This window comes from Phacochoerus africanus, chromosome 3 (genome assembly GCF_016906955.1).
Source record: "Phacochoerus africanus isolate WHEZ1 chromosome 3, ROS_Pafr_v1, whole genome shotgun sequence".
Taxonomy (NCBI): Eukaryota; Metazoa; Chordata; class Mammalia; order Artiodactyla; family Suidae; genus Phacochoerus; species Phacochoerus africanus.
In genome coordinates, this window is record NC_062546.1 from 149,500,468 (window position 1) to 149,519,881 (window position 19,414).

General features: G+C 42.1%; 1 protein-coding gene across 7 annotated transcripts in view; it reads left to right on the forward strand.

The window, feature by feature from the left end:
- The window catches only part of OSBPL6 (oxysterol binding protein like 6), a 229,861-nt gene that overhangs the window by 131,986 nt on the left and 78,461 nt on the right, over positions 1-19,414 (forward strand). For all 7 annotated transcript variants that reach the window (XM_047772964.1, XM_047772969.1, XM_047772967.1 and 4 more), the window contains exon 3: positions 5,333-5,550. In XM_047772964.1, the coding sequence (XP_047628920.1) occupies positions 5,449-5,550 (102 nt within the window). In that variant the 5' untranslated portion in view covers positions 5,333-5,448. The remainder of the gene's footprint in view (positions 1-5,332; positions 5,551-19,414) is intronic.

Consider the following 19,414-nt stretch of genomic DNA (forward strand, 5'->3'; position numbering starts at 1 on the left):
TTGACCATGTGACTTCCTTTGGCCAATAAAACATGAGTGTAGGAGTTCCCGTCGTGGCGCAGTGGTTAACGAATCCGACTAGGAACCATGAGGTTGCGGGTTCGGTCCCTGCCCTTGCTCAGTGGGTTAAGGATCCGGCGTTGCCGTGAGCTGTGGTGTAGGTTGCAGACGCGACTCGGATCCTGCGTTGCTGTGGCTCTGGTGTAGGCCGGTGGCTACAGCTCCAATTCAACCCCTAGCCTGGGAACCTCCATATGCCGCAGGAGCGGCCCAAGAAATAGCAACAACAACAACAAAAAAGACAAAAGACAAAAAAAAAATGAGTGTAAGTGGCACATGCCACTTAGCAGCAAAAACTCTGAGAATTGTCTCACGGTTCTGTCATGGCTCTTTTCCTCCTTCATGTGGGGTTTCTCCTTTGGCCAGGAATGAAGGGATATAGGGTAGGGCTCTAAAGGACATGTGAATGGATAGGAAATAAACCTCTCTTGTAAGCCCTTGGAATTTTAGAGCGGTGTGTTACCACATGATAACTTAGCCCAGACTAAGCAGTCCCTAGTTTCAGATGTTTTTCTGACTACACACAATGTATGATGCATAAAAATAGCAAGTTCTAAAAATCTTTCTCTGCCATCTTTTGCTTTAGTTAGGTCCTTAGGTCATGAATCTGAATTTTATGTCACTCGGTGTAAACGCTAATGTTACAGCACTTAGAAACAACTGCAGTGATCCTACTGATGTGAAGGAGGAATGACACAGGAAAATTAGGTGTTAGGCTCTCATATTGCTGTTATTTACAGCCATTATACTTTTCTCATTGAGTATAGGGATTATGTTGGTGTTGACTTTAAAGTCTGTGGTCTAAAGTAGGTTTAGAATTTTGTTTAGGCGATTTCTGAAAATATACTTTGACAGAGATGAAATACGTATATTTTTAATATCACAGCAATTCTTACCCTCTAGGAATAAAGAATAAATAGATGCCACCTACTAGTAGACTTTAGTCTTAACTTGTGCAGTGCATTTTGAAATAGAGACACAGATCAGACACTTGATTGAGAATCAGGCTGGAATGATGGAGTTCCCATCATGGCACAGCGGAAATGAATCTGACTAGCATCCATGAGGACGCAGGTTCGATCCCTGGCCTTGCTCAGTGGGTTAAGGATCTGGCATTGCTGTGAGCTGTGGTGTAGGTCACAGATGCAGCTCAGATCTGGTGTTGCTGTGGCTGTGGTGTAGGCCAGCAGCTAGAGTTCTGATTCGACCCCTAGCCTGGGAACTTCCATATGCCGTGGGTGCGGCCCTAAAAAAAGATGAAAAAAAAAAAGAGAGAGAATCAGGTTGGAATGATCTTTAAAGGCCATCTCATTCAACTTTATAATAGATACCTAAAACTCCTATTATTAAAAAAAGATTTGAAAAAATAGTAGAAACAACAGCAGTAACCTCAAAAACAGTTCTTGGAATAAATTAAATTCTCTTACCCACCTTTTCTTCATTCTTGATTTTATTCAAAATATTCATAATTATAACTCAACCAAAATGCTGCCCTTTCTTCAAAGACAAGTTACCCTGAAACTGTCATTTTAAATTAAAGCAAAAACCAAGGTGTTAGCACTGGTGTTAATGAGGAAAGTGCAGATGGATGCAGTTAGGAAAAAAAAAAAAAGCACATCAGAGGAAATGTTGGTCCTTGATGTAGCTTAGATTAAATTTACTTCCAAATGGATAAGAGTATAATGAGTTTGGTTGTCTCAGCATCATCCCCTGGGGCCCTTGAGCACATCAGAGAACTACCATACTTTTAGCTCAAGTATCAGCATCCATTTGTAAAACATCTTGGACCAGAAAGCAAAGTACTTCACATCAAGAATTTGAAAAGTGTTCTCACTTTCTGTTTGCTGGCACCGGAGCTTGGCTTGAAAAATATTACTTACACTTACTAGACTGCTTTCATAAAACAAAAGGATTAGCTGATCATCTAGCAAGTGTTGGTGTATTCCTGCCTTTGGCCAGTACTAAGCAAAATCCGATCTCAAGCCAACAAAAGACCTCCATGGCTCTCTACATTTCTATTAGCCCAAACACGAGTATGTTTCAGGAGAAAGTCTTCCAGCTTGGGGGATAAATGGCTTTCTTTTTCCTGTGGTGACAATGACATTGAAATATATATGTATACCTATATCTATATCTATATTTATCTATCTATATATTTTTTGCCATGCCCATAGCATGCAGAAGTTCCCAGGCCAGAGATTAAACTCACGCCATAGCAGTGGCAATGCCAGATCCTTTAACTGCTAGGCCACCAAGGTACTCACCATGATATGGAAATCTTACCAAAGGATCACAAGTTCTATTCACTAGAAAGTCCAGTTTTCCTAATTTATCATCATTTGCCTTTTCATTATTGAGATTGCTCTTTCGCATATTCTCTATAACCGGTTGACCATTAAAATCCTGATTACATTCAAGGTCACATAATCTGTTACCCTTATGTTGCAGATTTAAAAATATAACTGTAGGCCTGTATAAAATTTAACTTACTTGCACTTGCAGAGTTTACATGATACATTAGTATCATCAACATAATGTTAAACATTTGTTCCCAGCCTAAATTTCTCTGAGCTCCAGAGCTACCTTCCCAAGTGTTTGTCTCCATTTGTATGCCTCTGTTGTACATCAGAGTTAACACATCTGAAACCACACTCATGACCTGCAGTCAATCCTGCATTTCCTCTAGCCAGCCCTTGCTGAGGATACCAGGAACCTGTGAATCATCCTCAGCCCTGCCTTCTCCTCCTCTGTATCCAGTCACAACCGACAGACTAGGTGATGAGTTTCCTACCACCTTCATCATCTCTTGTTTCTTGGGCCTCCCTCATCCTCTTTACTTCCCCAATTGGGCTTTCCTCGTGGCTGCCACAGTAATCTTTAGACACACAAATCTGAAGTTCTCATTCTGGCTCAGCAGGTTAAGAACCTGACTTGGTGTCTACAAGGATTTGGGTTTGATCCTTGGCCTCACCCCAGTGGGTTAAGGATACCACATTGTCACAAGCTGCAGATAGGTCCCAGATGCAGCTTGGATCTGGTGTTGCTATGGCTCTGGCATAGGCTGGCAGCTGCAGCTCCGATTCAACCCCTGACCCAGCAACTTCCATATGCTGCAGGTGCGGCCATAAAAAAATAAATTCAATAATTTAAAAAATAAACATACAAATCTGGTTGCACCTCACCTCTTTATGGCCTCTTATGTGTATGATAAAAATCAGAATGCTGAACAGGAACTACAAGGCCCTGCAGGGATTGACCTCTGCCTTTCTTTGACCCTCATGTCATAGTCTCTGCATCACATTGACCAGAGTGTATTCCTTGGTCATGCCCAGCTGGACACCCAAACACCTGGTTAACTCCTTCTTCTCCTTCAGATCTCAGTTCAAACCCACATGCACAGGAAGACTCTGACCTCCAGACCCAGTGCATCTGCCATGTGTACTCCTAATACCCTAAGCATCTTTATCCTATTTTGGACTTTTTTTCATCTCTCCCTCTGGACTGCCAAGTTCAGGTCTGACTTTTATTTGGCCTCAAGATTGATTTCTCTTCACCAGCAGCAGCTTTCTTTTCTAATTTGTAGTCAAATACTTACCCAAGGGTTCTGTGCTTCCTTCAAGGTATAATTATTATCAAGATCGGGCCTTCCATTTTCTTAGAAGACAAAATTCACTTCAGTTGTCAGTCTTTGGGGTCACAAATCATTGCATAAGCCTTTCATCTTACACAGACATGCTTATCTTTAAAAAAAAATTGGGGGGAGGGAGTTCCCATCGTGGCTCAGCGGGTAACAAATACAACTCCGATCCATGAGCATGCAGGTTCTATCCCTGGCCTTCCTCAGTGGGTTAAGGATCTAGCATTGCCGTGAGCTGTGGTGTAGGTCACAGACACAGCTCAGAACTAGTGTGGCTGTGGCTGTGGTGGAGGCCGGCAGCTGTAGCTCCGATTTGACCCCTAGCCTGGGAACCTCCATATGACACCAGTGTGGCCCTAAAAAGCCAAAAAAAAAAAAAAAATTGGGGAGGGATTCCCTGGTGGCTCAGTGGGTTAAGGAGCCAGTGTTTTCCCTGCTATGGCTCAGGTTGCTGCTAGGGCTCTCGTTTGATCCCTTCCCCCAGGAACTTCCACATGTCACAGGTGTGGCAAAAAAAAAAAAAAAAAAAAAAAATTTTTTTCCTAGCAATCTGTATTGCAAGTTGAACATTGCTTTTCTTGAGGACAAGTTTTTAGCCCTAGTACTTACAATGCAGACTTCCTTATATGAATCCAAATGAAAAATGAAGTGGTTATTGGCTGTGGATAAGTGAAGCAGCTCCAAGCACTACAGCCCTGTCCTGGGACATGCCTGTCAGTCTGTAGATGCTTGTGAGCCTGTTGGCTGTTGTGAGTTATATATAAGTAGTGCAAATAACTGTGGTTCTGTGTATTCCTTGATCCTTCCCAAATGCTGGATCATATGAGGCACAAAATGCATTAAGTCTTTTGCCTTTTGTCACTGACTACTCTGTGTTGAATTTAACCATCACATTCATGACATGGCTGAACTAATCTGATGATGGATGCGGATGGCGCTCTTGTTATAATCCACTGAGCAGGGGAAATTACATTTTAAGGGAAGAGACTGATGTAGCTTGGCATGAGAGTCCAGAATGTGGCATTGTAATCTGCTTTGAAACAACGAGACCATAGGGATAGAATGTCACTTTAGCATATGGTTTTTTCCTGTTTTCCATGTTGACAGACTTTTGTTACACACTAACACTTTTATCCTCTACCTTAAAACCTAGAAGAAATAATATTTTGTAATGTAAAAGAGTTCTTCCTCTCATATTTTACTACTGTTTCCTAAATAAAATGATTTTTAATTAATTTAATTTTTTTTTCTTTTTAGGGCCACACTCACAACATCTGGAGGTTCCCAGGCTATGAGTTGAATAAGAGCTACAGTTTCCGGCTTATGCCACAGCCACAGCAATGCCAGATCCGAGCCTCGTCTGCAACCTGCACTGTAGCTCACAACAACGCCGGATCCTTAACCCGCTGAATGAGGCCAGGGATCGAACCCAAGTCCTCGTGGATACTAGTCGGGTTCATTACTACTGAGCCACAATGGGAGCTCTTCATTTTTCTTAAATAATGATTTTTATTTGATCCATTATAGCTGATTTAAAGCTCTTCATTGTTAAATTATTTACATGAGGTTTTTTGGTTTGTTCATTTCGCTTTTAGGTGTTTTGAACACCCTCAATATTTGCCTCCTCTTTTCTAGTCAAAGCTGATTCATGAAATGGACTGAAGCTGCACAATCACCTGCTTCTTTGTCTGTGAATTTGGAGCACAATTGGGATGGTCTTAAGTGCATACAACTAGACTGGAACTGCAGCTATGAGTTCAGACGAGAAGGGCATATCCCCAGCTCATAAAACATCCACTCCAACCCATAGAAGTGCCTCCTCTTCAACATCCTCCCAAAGGGACAGTAGACAGGTAAGAGAAGGGTTTAAAGTGCATTTTGTTATTTTATGCAAATGCAGTACCATTAGAATATGAGGGGATTGCTAATTAATTCTGAAATTTTGTTGTGAAGATGTTTATTCCACAGGAAAGCTCACCGTTTTCTGTAGGTCTACCTGATGATGTCATGAGGATCCTGTTCTTGCTTTCTCAGGGTACCCGCCACAGGAAGGGTGGCTTAGTGCAGCCGTGCAGTGTTCTCCTTCTGTCCATCCGCACCTGGAGGCAGGAGGCAGCTTCTGGAATGTGAATGGTCTGCTCTCCCTTCTCCATTTGTGGGTGGAAAGGGGTCTGAACAGTCTTTTTCCTACAAGTCTCTTCCTGGTCTGCCAAGGACTAACTTCTGTTTGGAGTTTCATGGATCTGGTAACAGTCAGATTTAGGAATGAAGTTACAAATAAAATTGTAGAATCAGGGAATTAAGGGAATTAGAGTCAAATCGAGAAGGTTAATTATTGTTGCTTCATTATCACATTGAGCCAATTCTGTAAGTTATTTTTGTTGACAGAGTTAGTTCATTACTGCTTCAGTGACTGTTCTACAGGCAGCATGTGTGTGAGGATTAGTCATGTGAATTTTCTTCATTGTCAAAACAGGTGGTTGTTTTGCCTAGCACTTGTTCGAATATTATCATTTCCATCCTAATAGCTTCTTATGATAGAATTTCTTGTTATATAACTGGAAATTCATAATAAGCAGATGTCGTTAACTTTTTTCCTTTTTTTTTTTTTAAGAGCCATACCTGAAACATATGGAGGTTTCCAGGGCTAGGGGTCGAATCGAGGATACAGCCGCTGGCCTACACCACAGCCACAGAAACTTGGGATCCCAACTGAGTCTGCGACCTACACCACAGCTCATGGCAATGCCGGATCCTTAACCCACTGAGGGAGGCCAGGGATCGAACCCTCAGCCTCATGGATCCTAGTCAGATTCGTTAACCACTGAGCCACACACAAAGGGAACTCTAGATGTTACTAACTTTTTATAAAAACTTTCCTTTGGGGGGACATTCAATTAGTGAACATTTTTGCAGGGTTTGTTTTGTTTTTATTTTTTTTTATTACTCAAATGAATTTATCACATCTGTCGTTGTATAATGATCATAACAATCTGAGTGCTTGGGCTGTGGGATGGAAATCCTGCAGGGTTTTTTTTTTCCCCCGTATTCTATATGTTCAGAGTATATTGCCTAGTTTCTAGGAATACGAACATCAGTTATTTGAGAGTCCATAGTACAGACTTGGGTCTTTACACAACCAGTTCCCCATGTGAATTCATTCTTCTGGATGGTGGGAATGTACTTCTGGGGGGTGCACCTTAGGGAACACTCTGTCTACAAACCCTTCAAGACTCTTTTTCCTGTTTTTAGCAAGAGAGTTTATCAGGGTTTCCTTGTATGTATAGCTTTCGCAGAATCTAAAGCAGTTATTAATCTTGGGGAATTTTTGACATTGATGTTTTTGTTATAGAATTCAAAGAGGACATCTGCATTCACTGGGAGCAGTTATACCTTTAAGCATAACTGATTACACACAGTTATAATATTTATTGCATTATGTTTGCAAAGAAAAAGAGTACCATGAATGAAAACATATTTACATTAAATTACTACTGCATGCTGAAATGCTTTCTAAGTTTGCAGCATCACCCTACCCTTCACCTGCCTCTCTGTCCTTTCTGGTTATGGCTTCTCCATTTTCCCCTTGCCCTGGGCATTTAAATTGAGAGACATTTTAAGGAGCGTGGCCTTTCTGGCTGCTGAGGGAAGGAAGGGATCGACCCCATTCACCCTGCAGAATTATGGCAAATGGAAAGACTGCTGACAGCTGCAGAAACATCTGCCAGGCATTGTTGAGCTGCCTGTTGCACCTGAGCTGCAGAGTGAGCGTGCAAAACAGCAGGGAAGTACTGAGACCCCTGGTCCACCAGAGGAAGTTTGAAGGTGGAATGTGTGACTCCTGGCTGGCTTGTGGGTGGAAAGTTTTATGATGGGAATAAAGGAGGATGTCTGTAAATGATAATGAATTCTAGCAAAGTGAGAGACAATGTTCGAATGGTTATTATTCTTTAAGGAGAGGGTTTGTTTTCATTCCTGTTTATCTCAGCAAGTAGAAACTCTCCAAAATACTTTGTCCTCCTGTTTTGTTCCTTCCTGCCTCCTGTTTTGCGACTGTTCATTTCTCTCAAGGGAGAGAAGAATAAAGAACAGTTAGAATTCTTCCCCTCACCCTCCACACTTTATCTCATCACTTCCTAAAATCTAGTATTAACTAAGGAAATGAGAAATTTTGCGTGATGCCGTGATATGATAGAGTGTTTGTTACGTGCATCTATTTTTGCGTGATGGCTGTTTCCTAGTCAAGGGACATAGAGAAAGTAATAAGTTAGTCTTCCCTGAATGTTACCATTCTCCTGACTTGACTGGCATCTCTGTAGATGGTACCAAATTGCAAAGTCCATCCCTGTTTCTTTCCTGCACTGATCATATAGGTAAAGGATCTAGCACATAGCACATACCATTCAGCAGTACCTTGCTGCACATTATTTGCCTGTCCTTCCCAAGTCCTAGCTCTAGATCACCAGTTACTTGATTGGGCATTTCTACTCAGTTGTACCATTGTCACCTTAAATCGGTATGTATAAACCAATTTGCTCTAGGGATAGTCATCCACTCATGGACCCACGGTCAAAAGTCATTCCTTTCTCCTTTGTCTCTCCCACATTCAATAGCCTAACAAGTCCTATTGATTATTTCTTTCTTCATAATATCATAATTTCTTTTTAGCCCCACTGTTTGCTCCCATGCCCGGACTCTCATCACCTCAACTTGGGATCCTGCAGAGTGCCCTTGCCTCCCTGGCTCCTTTTGGCCTCATGAGGTCAAATTTCCTGCATCTGGCAGATTCATGCTCAAAACCCTTCAAAGACTCTCAGTTACCTCCATGGTTAAGGCCAGATGTCCTTACTTCATATCCAGAGACCACCATGATTAGATCCAGCCTTGGTGTCCCATTTTCCTCCCAACCTGTACAGTCTTGTCTGCTCATGGTTCCTAAAACCAACTACAGTCTCCATCTCTGCCCTTGTCTTTCCTGCATGGAATTCCCACCACCTCCTCTCAACCTGATACCTCCCTGTGCTTCAAGGACCAGCTCATGTGACACTTTCACTGGCCTTTCAAACCCACATTGACCTGTCCCTTCTCTGAACTTTATAGAACTTTTTGGACAATATTTGGCACTTGTGTATTGTTTACCTGTTTATGTACTGATCTCCTCAACTATATTGTGAGCTCTTTTAAACAGACTACACACTCTAACTCTTTAGAGACAAGCCTTGCACCTCGAAAACTTTAATGTATCCTAGAGGATGTTTTAAAGACTTGTGGCAATATTAATCTTTCCTTTCATTCCAGATTTTCCATTCCAGATCTGTCTGCTCCCTTCTTCCTTCCTCATAGATAAAACAAAGGACAGCTGCCAAGAACGTAGTGGTAATTGGCTGCCCTTATTGTCACATGTAGCTCAACAGGTGAAGGAGGGAGAGGAGTTGGGAAATAAAGTGATTCAGTGTGCCTGTGATTTCACTAAGTGATTTCTTTTTTTTCCAACAAGAGGGTGAAGGACTCACTTAGTATTGAACATGTTGGAAGACTTTAGTAATTGCTCCATTTACATTTCATTTAAGATTGATATTAGATATTAGGCCATCTAACAAAATTGGCTCTGTGTGTATGTGTGTGTGTGTGTGTGTGCACATGCGCGCTATGACTCTTAAGCTGCAAGAATTGTGCTCCCTAAAATTTTCAGAGGGGAAATAAAAGGGTTGATTAGACATCTAGGACTTTTGCATAAATCAGCATTCCCTAAAGGATGTGCCAATGACTGCTTGTCCCTTGAGATGTTGCATGAAAAGTGGGTTCTGCAGTCAAGTAAATTAGAGAAATGCTAAATACAATCTCTTTTTACAGCTAATAAATTAAGGACATGTTGAATCCTATAGTCAGAACCTGACTCAATGGAGCCTCCCCATTTTATTTCTGGCCACACTCACAGCACATGGAAGTTGCCAGGCCAGGGACCAAACTCACGCCAACAGTGATGACACAGATCCTTAACCCACTGCACCACAAAGCAACTCCTAATAGAGCACTTCCTAAATTTGATAGATTGTGGGACTTTTTTCATTTCTCTAAGGTTTGGTTGTTGAAAATCCAGATTGTTCTTTTCTATTTAGAAATGGGAAAATTTACGAACATCGGGCCCAGATTCCAAATGCCAACACTAGACAGGGCTCAGGGAGTGGCCTCCTCTTTAGATGGGGCATTTGCTCATCAGCCACAGTGTCTACCTCTCCTTATTGTATTTCAATACTTTTGAATGTTTTGCTGCCTGCCCCCAAAAGCATTTGAATTGATGAACCCCTAATTTGGGACATCAGTAAGTCAACCACAGGAATATTTAAGTGACCAAGGGTGATCTCTACTTGGATGTTAAGAAGGCATCTTAAACGTAACGTACCCAAAACTGAACTTTTTTTTGTTTGTTTGTTTTATAGGGCTGCATCTACAGCATATGGACGTCTCCAGGCTGGGGGTCAAAACGGAGCCACAGCTGCTGGCCTGCACCACAGCCACAGCAATACGGGATCTGAGCTGCATCTGCAACCTATGCCACAGCTCACGGCAATGCTAGATCCCCAACCCCTGAGCAAGGCCAAGGACTGAACCTGCATCCTCATGGATGCTAGTCAGGTTTGTTAACCACTGAGCCACAAAGGGAACTCCCAAAACTGAACTCTTAATTTCCCTCTCAAATCTACTCCTTCCCAGTCCTCCTTATCTCAGTAAACAGCAACTCTGTCCCTACATTTGGTGAGGCCAAAATCCTTACCAGGAGCCACCCTGGACTCCTCTCACTTCCCACTTCCAGACCCTCGGAGAATCCTGTGGTTCTGCTTTCAGGATGTACCTGGAATCTGGCCGCTGCTTACCTCCTCCTCCCCTTTCATCCTGGTCTGAGGCACCATTATTTCTCACCCAACCATAGTCCTGGAACTGTTCTCCCTGCTTCTTCCCTTGACCAACTACAGGAATTTTTTAACAAAGTAGCCAGCGTGATCCCTTTAAAATCTAAGTCAGATCAAGCCTCTCTCCTGCTCCAAAGCCTCCTGTGGTTTCCCATCTCTCTCCAAATAATGTTTGGATTGCTGACCATTGTCTACAAGGTCACTCATGATCTGGATCCAGCTATACCCCTCTGGTTCCATCTCCTACCACGTTCCATTTTACTTAGTTCTCCCCAGCATTTTCCTTAGATGTGCCGCACGTGCTTCCACCTTACAGCCTTTGCGTTTTTGGCTTCCTCAGACCAGCTGGCTTTTCCTCCAAGTATCCCCAGATACAGTCACACACTCGACTCATTCTCCAAATGTCCCCATTTGGGGTTGCCTTCTCTTGCCCTCCCCTGTGCATCCTTATCACCCACTGTTCACTTACCTGCTTTTATTTGCCTCCAGAGTGTTAACCACCACCTGACATGTTATATATTTATCTGCTTATGTTTTCGCCCCTTCCTCTCTTCCTTATCACTGCAATGTAAGCTCCCTGGAAACGTTATTTTAGTTAATGATGTATCCCTAGCCCCACCTACAGTCCCTCGCATATGATATGGCTCAGAATATAGTTGAATTAATAAGGGAATGAGGAGCTGGCACAGAGAGGAAGATTGCGAACCATTTCCAGAGGGCTTGATCACTATGAAGGATTAATCAGGCAGTTGGGAGATGCCAGCACAGAGACTCAGAAGTTCTGAGTTCTCCTAGGAGAATGGAAGAGGGATAGACCAGAGGTGACAGAAGGTACCAGGAGAGCACAGACCATTCTGCTTACTGCCCATTCTCTCTGTATGGGTGAATGAGTGGCTTGAGGCTTATGAATAAAAGGCTTTTGAACAAAAGCAAAGCACCGGGAGCGTTTTGCACTGATGTGGAAAACATCGAGGGAGTGGAGATAACCCCATCGTAAAATAAGAGTAGTTTCCCGATCTCTCAGGGTACTTATCTTATAGTAACAGCTTGTAATCGGCTAAGTTTAGACCAGCTGAGTGGAGTTTGTTTGTTTTTATTTGTGTTTAATTTCAGTGGCTGCACCTGTGACAATGGCAGTTCCTGGGTCAGGGATTGAACCTCCACTTCTTTGGCAACCCAAGTTGCTGCAGTCAGGTTCTTAACCCACTGCGCCGAAGCAGGGACTCCTGTTTATTTTGATAATTACCCTTATGATTACATATTTAGAGAATTTTAGGCAGTACACAAGACTGAGACCACACTGTAAGATAGTTTCAGTAGTTTGGGATCAGGCCAAGGATCTTCATTTTTAAATGTGAAGCCCCTGTTTGGAGCCAGTGATTATTTTTATTTGTGTCATTATCCAGTCATTTCAGAAAATCAGATACTATTGCTCTAAGAATTTAGGATTTGGAATGCCTAATTACCAGGTGATTGTATCTATCGTTAGAGTGAATTATTATAGCTCTGTCAGGTTAGACATTGTAAATGCTCAAATGAGTCAATCTTCTTGTTTAATGAAAAATCAAAGAAAAAAATACCAGCTATTCCTTATAATGATTTACAGTTTGCAGGAGTTCCCTTTGTGGCTCAGTGGGTTAAGCATCCAGCTAGCATCCATGAGGATGTAGGTTCAATCCCTGGCCTTGCTCAGTGGGTTAAGGATCTGGTGTTGCTACAGTGTAGGTCGCAGATGCAGCTTGGATCCCATGTTGCTACATCTGTGGTGTAGGCCAGCAGCTGCAGTTCTGATTTGACCCCTAGCCTGGGAACTTCCACCTGCCACAGGTGCAGCCTTAAAAAGAAAAAAATTTTTTTTTTAATTTTTAAAAAATAAGGTTTTCAGAAGCCCAGAGATCATAAAGAACTTTTAAAGGGAAAAATGATATTATTAATAAGTCATAAGAGGCTGGTAGTTAATCTTCTTGCCAGTTTTTAATAAAATATATATTCAATATCAACAACTAGTAGAAGATTTCAATCACAAGGGTATATGAAAACGTTTCCTGTACATTATCAACAACAATTAGCAAAGCCAACCATGGCCCATTCAGTTACTGTCCTCTGGTTACGTACGAAGACTGTCCCTAGCAGTGATTCAGTGGGGCCTCTATAACCATGGGCTGGTTTACCACCATATAACCCCCCCAGTTCTGATATCAGCAACATCTGCTGTCTTTGCAGCTTTCACTATTAGCGAAGAAGGTGTCTAGACAACCAGAAAGTAAAACTGTTCCTCAGTACTGACCATACTTTGTGTACAGGGTTTTCATAACAAGTTTTCTTCTTGGACAAACAGACCAATAAAAATAACCCGCCGCATATACACAAACAGACTTGGAGTATGTCTCTTCCAAGTAAACCTCTGAAGTATCTTCTTCAACTAGCTTCGTTAAATGAAATAACCAAATTACTTCTCCGAAATATAGTATCTCTATTTTCTGAATATGATATCTATTTCCATCTTTTGGTGGTGAAACGTAAAGCATTCCCTGAACAAAAATAATCTCATTTCTGGAGAGAAAATTTAAGCATTCTAGATTTAATACCTAACCTCCAATTTAAATCATCTTCAGTCTTAGCACTGAGGAAAAATATAACTTGAAATCTGCCAGGATCTAAAGAGAAGAATTGTAGAATTCAGTGGATCCAGGGCTTTGCAGATGACCCTGGAACTCTTGGTTCAGAGAGAAATTCTACCCTACCATGGAAATCTGCAGTGTCCTCCCTAGAGTGATGCTGGTAAATAAAGCCCTTGGTGCTGGGTGCTAAGTGTGTTTAAATTCCTGACTTGATTCCAACTTAGCCTTTTGGGGACTCCACTCATCCCAAGGAACCGAACTAACTAACTGTTAGGACTTAGGACCCATGTCGATGGGAAAATATCTGCTTGCAGAAACTCACGCTATGGCCAACCTTTGTGATTTAGATGCATTTTGTAAACCGGATGTTCTGAAAAGTCTAAATATTAGGCAAAGTACATGAATAATAGAGCCACACCAGCAACAGCTGATATTTCATGAGTTCTCACTGTGGGAGGGTGAACTGTCATCACCTTTTTCAGAGAACTAAACTCTGGCAGAAAGTGGTAAAGAATCTTGTCCACAGCCAGTCAGCAGGTAAGACAGGGTTTGCTCCCTGGAAGCCTGATCTTAGAGCCCCTATTCCTGACCACTCCATTCTGCTCCGTTATGTGTCTTAAGGTGGTATGTCCAGGGGAAGAACCTTCTATGCTTGTCCAAGTGAACTTTGTAAGGCAGCATTTGTCAGGTTTTTTTCCTTCATATGACAGCACCTGCTGCATATGGAAGTTCCCATGGTTGGGGTCAAACTGGAGCTGCAGCTGAGGCCTGCACTACAGCCACGGCAAAGCTGGATCCAAGCCACATCTGTGACCTCTGCTGCAGCTTGTGGCAACATCGGATCCTTAACCCACTGAGCGAGGCCAGGGATCAAACCCACATCCTCAGGGCCACTATGTCGGGTTCTTAACCCAATGAGCCATCAGAGGAACTCCCATCAATTATTTTGGAGTTGTTATTCCCTCCTTATTTTTCCTCTCAGCAGTAATAGTGATTTTTTTACATCCTCATTGAAACAATAGCCCAGAAGCTACATAGACAAAAAGGGTAATAACTATCATGAATTATTGGCATCGAAAGTGAATCTGTTGTTCTTTGTGCTTTCCTGAATTTTAAATTGTCTATACTTTCACTACACATATTGCTTTTAGAATGAGAAGTTCTGAGCATTTATTTATTTACTGAAAACTGTAGTTAGCCTTTTCCGTGAAACCAAATGAGCAGCCCCACAGATTTCTTGCTGTCCCCACCATTTGGAGATCACTGTCCCTGCTGCTTGGTGTTTACAGTGTGTGTTCAGGCCGTGTCAAATGTGCTGAAATTGAGACCACTCGAAGGAAATTTGCCACCTGGCACTCAGATGCTCATTACCCACAAGTGATTTAGAACTCAGCATCATCCGAGAATAATCTGTTCACTGCCTGCCCTGGTACGTGTGCCAGCGCACTTTGGTTCTCTCTGACTGCCTTAGTTTCTCACTGAAGAAGTCATCTCCTATTACCTTGAGCTGGCTGGTTTGGGATAGCATGTTTATAGCAAGTCCATTTCTCAGAGCCAAGATGAACACTGTCTGTTGGGTTCTTAGGTGTAACATCAAAGAGATCCACAGTCTAATCAATTAGGAACCCCAGAGGGTCTCATTCATGGGTCATTGACGAGACCTGGGAATCTGTTGATTATAAGAACTTCCCCAGGAGACTCTTAATTCACCCAGGTTTGGGTATCATCGCTCTTACCAAATACATTTTCCAGTGTTTCATTAGAACTATAAAAACAGCATCACGAGACTTCCTGGTGCACTAGTGGTTAAAGATCCGGCATTGTCACTGCTGTGGCTCGGGTTCAATCCCTGGCCCGGGAAATTTTGCACAGCCAAAGAAACAAAAATTATCCCAAAGGACCGTAAATCTACAGAACTGCTTTATTTGATTTTCAACTTAGATAAACAGAAAATTTTACTATCCTTCTGCCTAGCATCCACGAAAACTCTCCTAGGCTGTAATTAAAATACTGTCACAAAAGTAAAGAAAGCCCCATGCATGTTGTATACTTTAAAGTGCTGGTCTTCTTGACCTCAAATCCTAATATAAGAGCAGATTCTGTAATAATGGTAATAGCCAGTTTGGGTGAGGTCACATATACTACTGCTAGTCATGCTAATTAATTTTGCTTCTCTGGAGGGAAATTTTGCAATGTATAAAGTCTTTTTTTTTTTTTTTTTCTTTTCTAGGGCTGCACCTATGACATATGCAAGTCCCAGGCTAGGGGTTTAATCGGAGCTGTAGCCATCGGCCTACGCCAGAGCCACAGCAACGCAGGATCCGAGCCGCATCTGCAACCTACACCACAGCTCACAGCAACGCCGGATCGTTAACCCACTGAGCAAGGCCAGGGATCAAACCTGCAACCTCATGGTTCCTAGTCGGCTTCGTTAACCACTGCACCACGACGGGAACCCGTATATAAAGTCTTTTTAAAAATCATACTATAGCACCTGGTAACTCAGCTTCTAAGAAATGTATTCTTTTTTTCTTTTTTTTTCTTTTTTTTTTTTTGTCTTTTTGCTGTTTCTTGGGCCGCTCCCGCGGCATATGGAGGTTCCCAGGCTAAGGGTCAAATCGGAGCCGTAGCCACCGGCCTACGCCAGAGCCACAGCAACGCGGGATCCGAGCCGCGTCTGCAACCTACACCACAGCTCACGGCAACGCCGGATCGTTAACCCACTGAGCAAGGGCAGGGACCGAGCCCACAACCTCATGGTTCCTAGTCGGATTCGTTAACCACTGTGCCACGACGGGAACTCCCTAAGAAATGTATTCTAAGGGAACAACCAAAGATACATGTAAAGATTTTTTGTGCAAAGATATTTATCAAAGTATGTTTACAGTATTAAAAAATTAGAAATAACAATGTTCAACAAGGAGTTAATAATCTATCTCATAGCTAGACAGTGGAATATTGCATAGCTGTTTAAAAATGTTTAAAGCTATGGGGAAATTATACATTGTTAATGGATAAAAACCTAGCTATTAAATTGAAAATATAGTGTAATTCCAATTTTGTTCTTAAGAATTGAGTATATATATACATTTTAAAAAATTGAAGGCAGGAGTTGCAGATGTAGCACAGTGCATTAAGGATCCAGCATTGTTTCTCTGGGGTAGCACAGGTTTGATCCCCAGTCTGGTGGAGTGGGTTAAGGATTTGACATTGCCCCAGCTGTAGTGTAAATAGCAGCTGTGGCTCCGATTCAATCCCTGACTTAGGAACTTCCCTATGCTGCAAGTGTGGCTGACAAAGGGGAAAAAAAAAAAAAGCTGTAAGTAAATGTACCAAGATATTGAAAGAGTATATTGCTGGTTTTGGTGGTTTTAATTCTTTTTTATCTTTTCTTTCTCCTCCCCTCAGATTTCTGCAGTGGATGTGTATTGCTTCTGTAGTCAAAAGTGTATATATTTTTTTGGAGTTCCTCTTGTGGCTCACTGGGTTAAGAATCTCATGTGGTGTCTGCAAGGATGCAGGTTCCATCCCTGGCCTTGCTTGGTGGGTTAAGGATCCGGTGTTGATCCAGCATTGCTGCAGGCTCTAGTATAAGTCGCATAATGGTTTTTAAAACCATATTTTTTCTTCTCCAGTCGAGCCTGTGGCACATGGAAATTCCCAGGCCAGGGACTGAATCCGAGCTTCAGCCAGGACCTATGCCACAGCTTCGGCAACACCAGATCTTTAACCCACTGCACAGGGCCAGAGATTTACCATACACAGCCTCAAAAACACCACCAGATCTTTAACCCGCTTTGCCACAGCAGGAACTCCCTTAAAACCATTTTTGAGGTGCTAAGGCAAAACCTGGGCTACCCTTTGCCCTCTTAACTCTCTATATTTAACTCATAGTAATTTAAGGATGTTTTCCAGAAAGTGGGAACTTAGACGCAATGTATATTATAACGAATTCTTTATTCATTCTTTTATTCAGCAAATAACTATGAGTACGTGTAGGTAATCAGATTTATCTGCTCCGAGTTTACAGGGGTAATCAAAACAAACCAACTCTGCCTCAAATATACATACACAAATGTTAAAAAAAGATATATATATGTATATATCTGACTTTTTTTGCTTATGTTTTTAGCAAAATCATTGAGTGATTATCATACTGAAAACCTTTTTCTGGGTCATTGTATTAGCCTTGTAGAAAATTATGAGTTAGCTTGACTTTAATGTTCTTTCCAGTCAGACTCTTCTCCTGCCTTTTCTATTAACTCTCCATCTTCCAGAGCCTTTGCTTTTTTTTTTTTTTCTCTCTTTTGTCTTTGTTGTTGTTGCTATTTCTTGGGCCGCTCCCGAGGCATATGGAGGTTCCCAGGCTAGGGGTTGAATCGGAGCTGTAGCCACCGGCCTACACCAGAGCCACAGCAACTCGGGATCCGAGCTGCGTCTGCAACCTACACCACAGCTCACGGCAACGCCGGATCATTAACCCACTGAGCAAGGGCAGGGACCGAACCCGCAACCTCATGGTTCCTAGTCGGATTCGTTAACCACTGCGCCACAACGGGAACTCCCCAGAGCCTTTGCTTTTGAAGTGACTTAGTATTTGTCCCTTTTATTTGCCATTCATTTATAATTGCTATAATGAAGTATGCTCATAGTTGCTGGGGTTTTCAGTAGTTTTGTTGCATGTTTGTGAGTGCTGAGAATACAGGTAAGAAGCAAGTCCACAGGTAAGTTCTGGTTCTAGCGTTACTGAAAGGCAACCATGGGAATTAAAAAACTGTTATTCATATGCCTTTTTCCACTTCATAGTCAAGATCGTTGAACTACTCTTGGCTATAAGTGGACCACTTGACAGATCCTGATTGTATATCTTACAATGCAGGGTTTCCAACAACAGACTAGTTCAATGTGGGGCCACAGCTGTTTGTTCTTAATGACTTTCATGTTTCTGTGCAAGAAGAGTCAAGAATGTGATGGCTGCTGGTTCTCCCTTCAGGGTTTCCCAGGTGTGCTGTGTGGAATTTTCCCAGCCATGATTTCTAAAATTTTCTATTTTCATTCCTTTTAGTGGTGTTTACATGGAGATTTATTATTAATGCAATTCTGCCATCTTGCAGTGAGAGTGAAGTAATTGTTAACTATAGAGAAAGTAGTAGAATTACTGCTTCCTCAGTCATGGCCTTATGGTTTTGATGATTTTAATATTTATGCTCTTCCAAAAATAATAAAAATGATTCCTTGAAGGACATTTTTAAGAAGGCAGCAGGCAAGTCTGTGTGCCTCTTCTGCCATAGGCATTCAGAAGGATGCAGAATGTCCATTGCTATCTGCTTCTGTTGCTTTGCCACTGGCAAGTATCTAGAGCATCTGTCTCCACTCACTTTCTCAGTAAGTTCTGATGCTCTGCTCATGAGGTGGTACTGACTACAATTACTAGGTTTCCCAGGTAACATGTGCATCTACTTTGCCATGGTAAGTAGAGACTCCTGGCTTCCAAAAGGGAACCCAGGAGTCATACACCTGCAGGGTGTTTGGGCACATCTTTCTGTGGCAGAAAGAATGCAATGGATTCCTAATCATTTGTTCTTATAGCATTTATAACTGAGCTGTTAGCTACCATTTCTTGAGCACCTTCTGTATGCCAGCTGCTAGGCAGCACTGTCCATACACTCGGTGTCACCTCTTTGACCTGCAATGTCTTCTAAAGTACACATGAACATCCCCAATTTACAGATGGAAAACGGAGGCTGAAAGAGGTTCATGATTTACCGAAGGCATATGGTAAACAGCAGCAATGACGTTTGGTGTGCTTGTCTGTGTCACTGCAAAACTCCTGTTCTCTCTGCATCACACTGCGTTCCTGCAGTAGACACTAGCTGGCCTTCTCTTGGTTCTTGAAACTCAGTAACAAACCTTAAGGTTGTACCATATTTAAGAGGGCTGTAATCATTTTTTGTTTTGCTCATTTCTGCCCATCTCTTTCCATGGAAGGTTGTGATAGAGCATGACTTTTGATGTGTTTATTCAGTTAGTCTTGAGGGAAAACACTACTTGAAATTGCTGTAAATTTTTGTCATTTAACATTAGCTGTAACTTCAGTAGAGGGCAGTATTTAAAACCTTGGAGTCCAGAGAAGAATCTTGATGTTCATTCCAACTCCAGTGATTACTGACTCTGTCATTAATTTA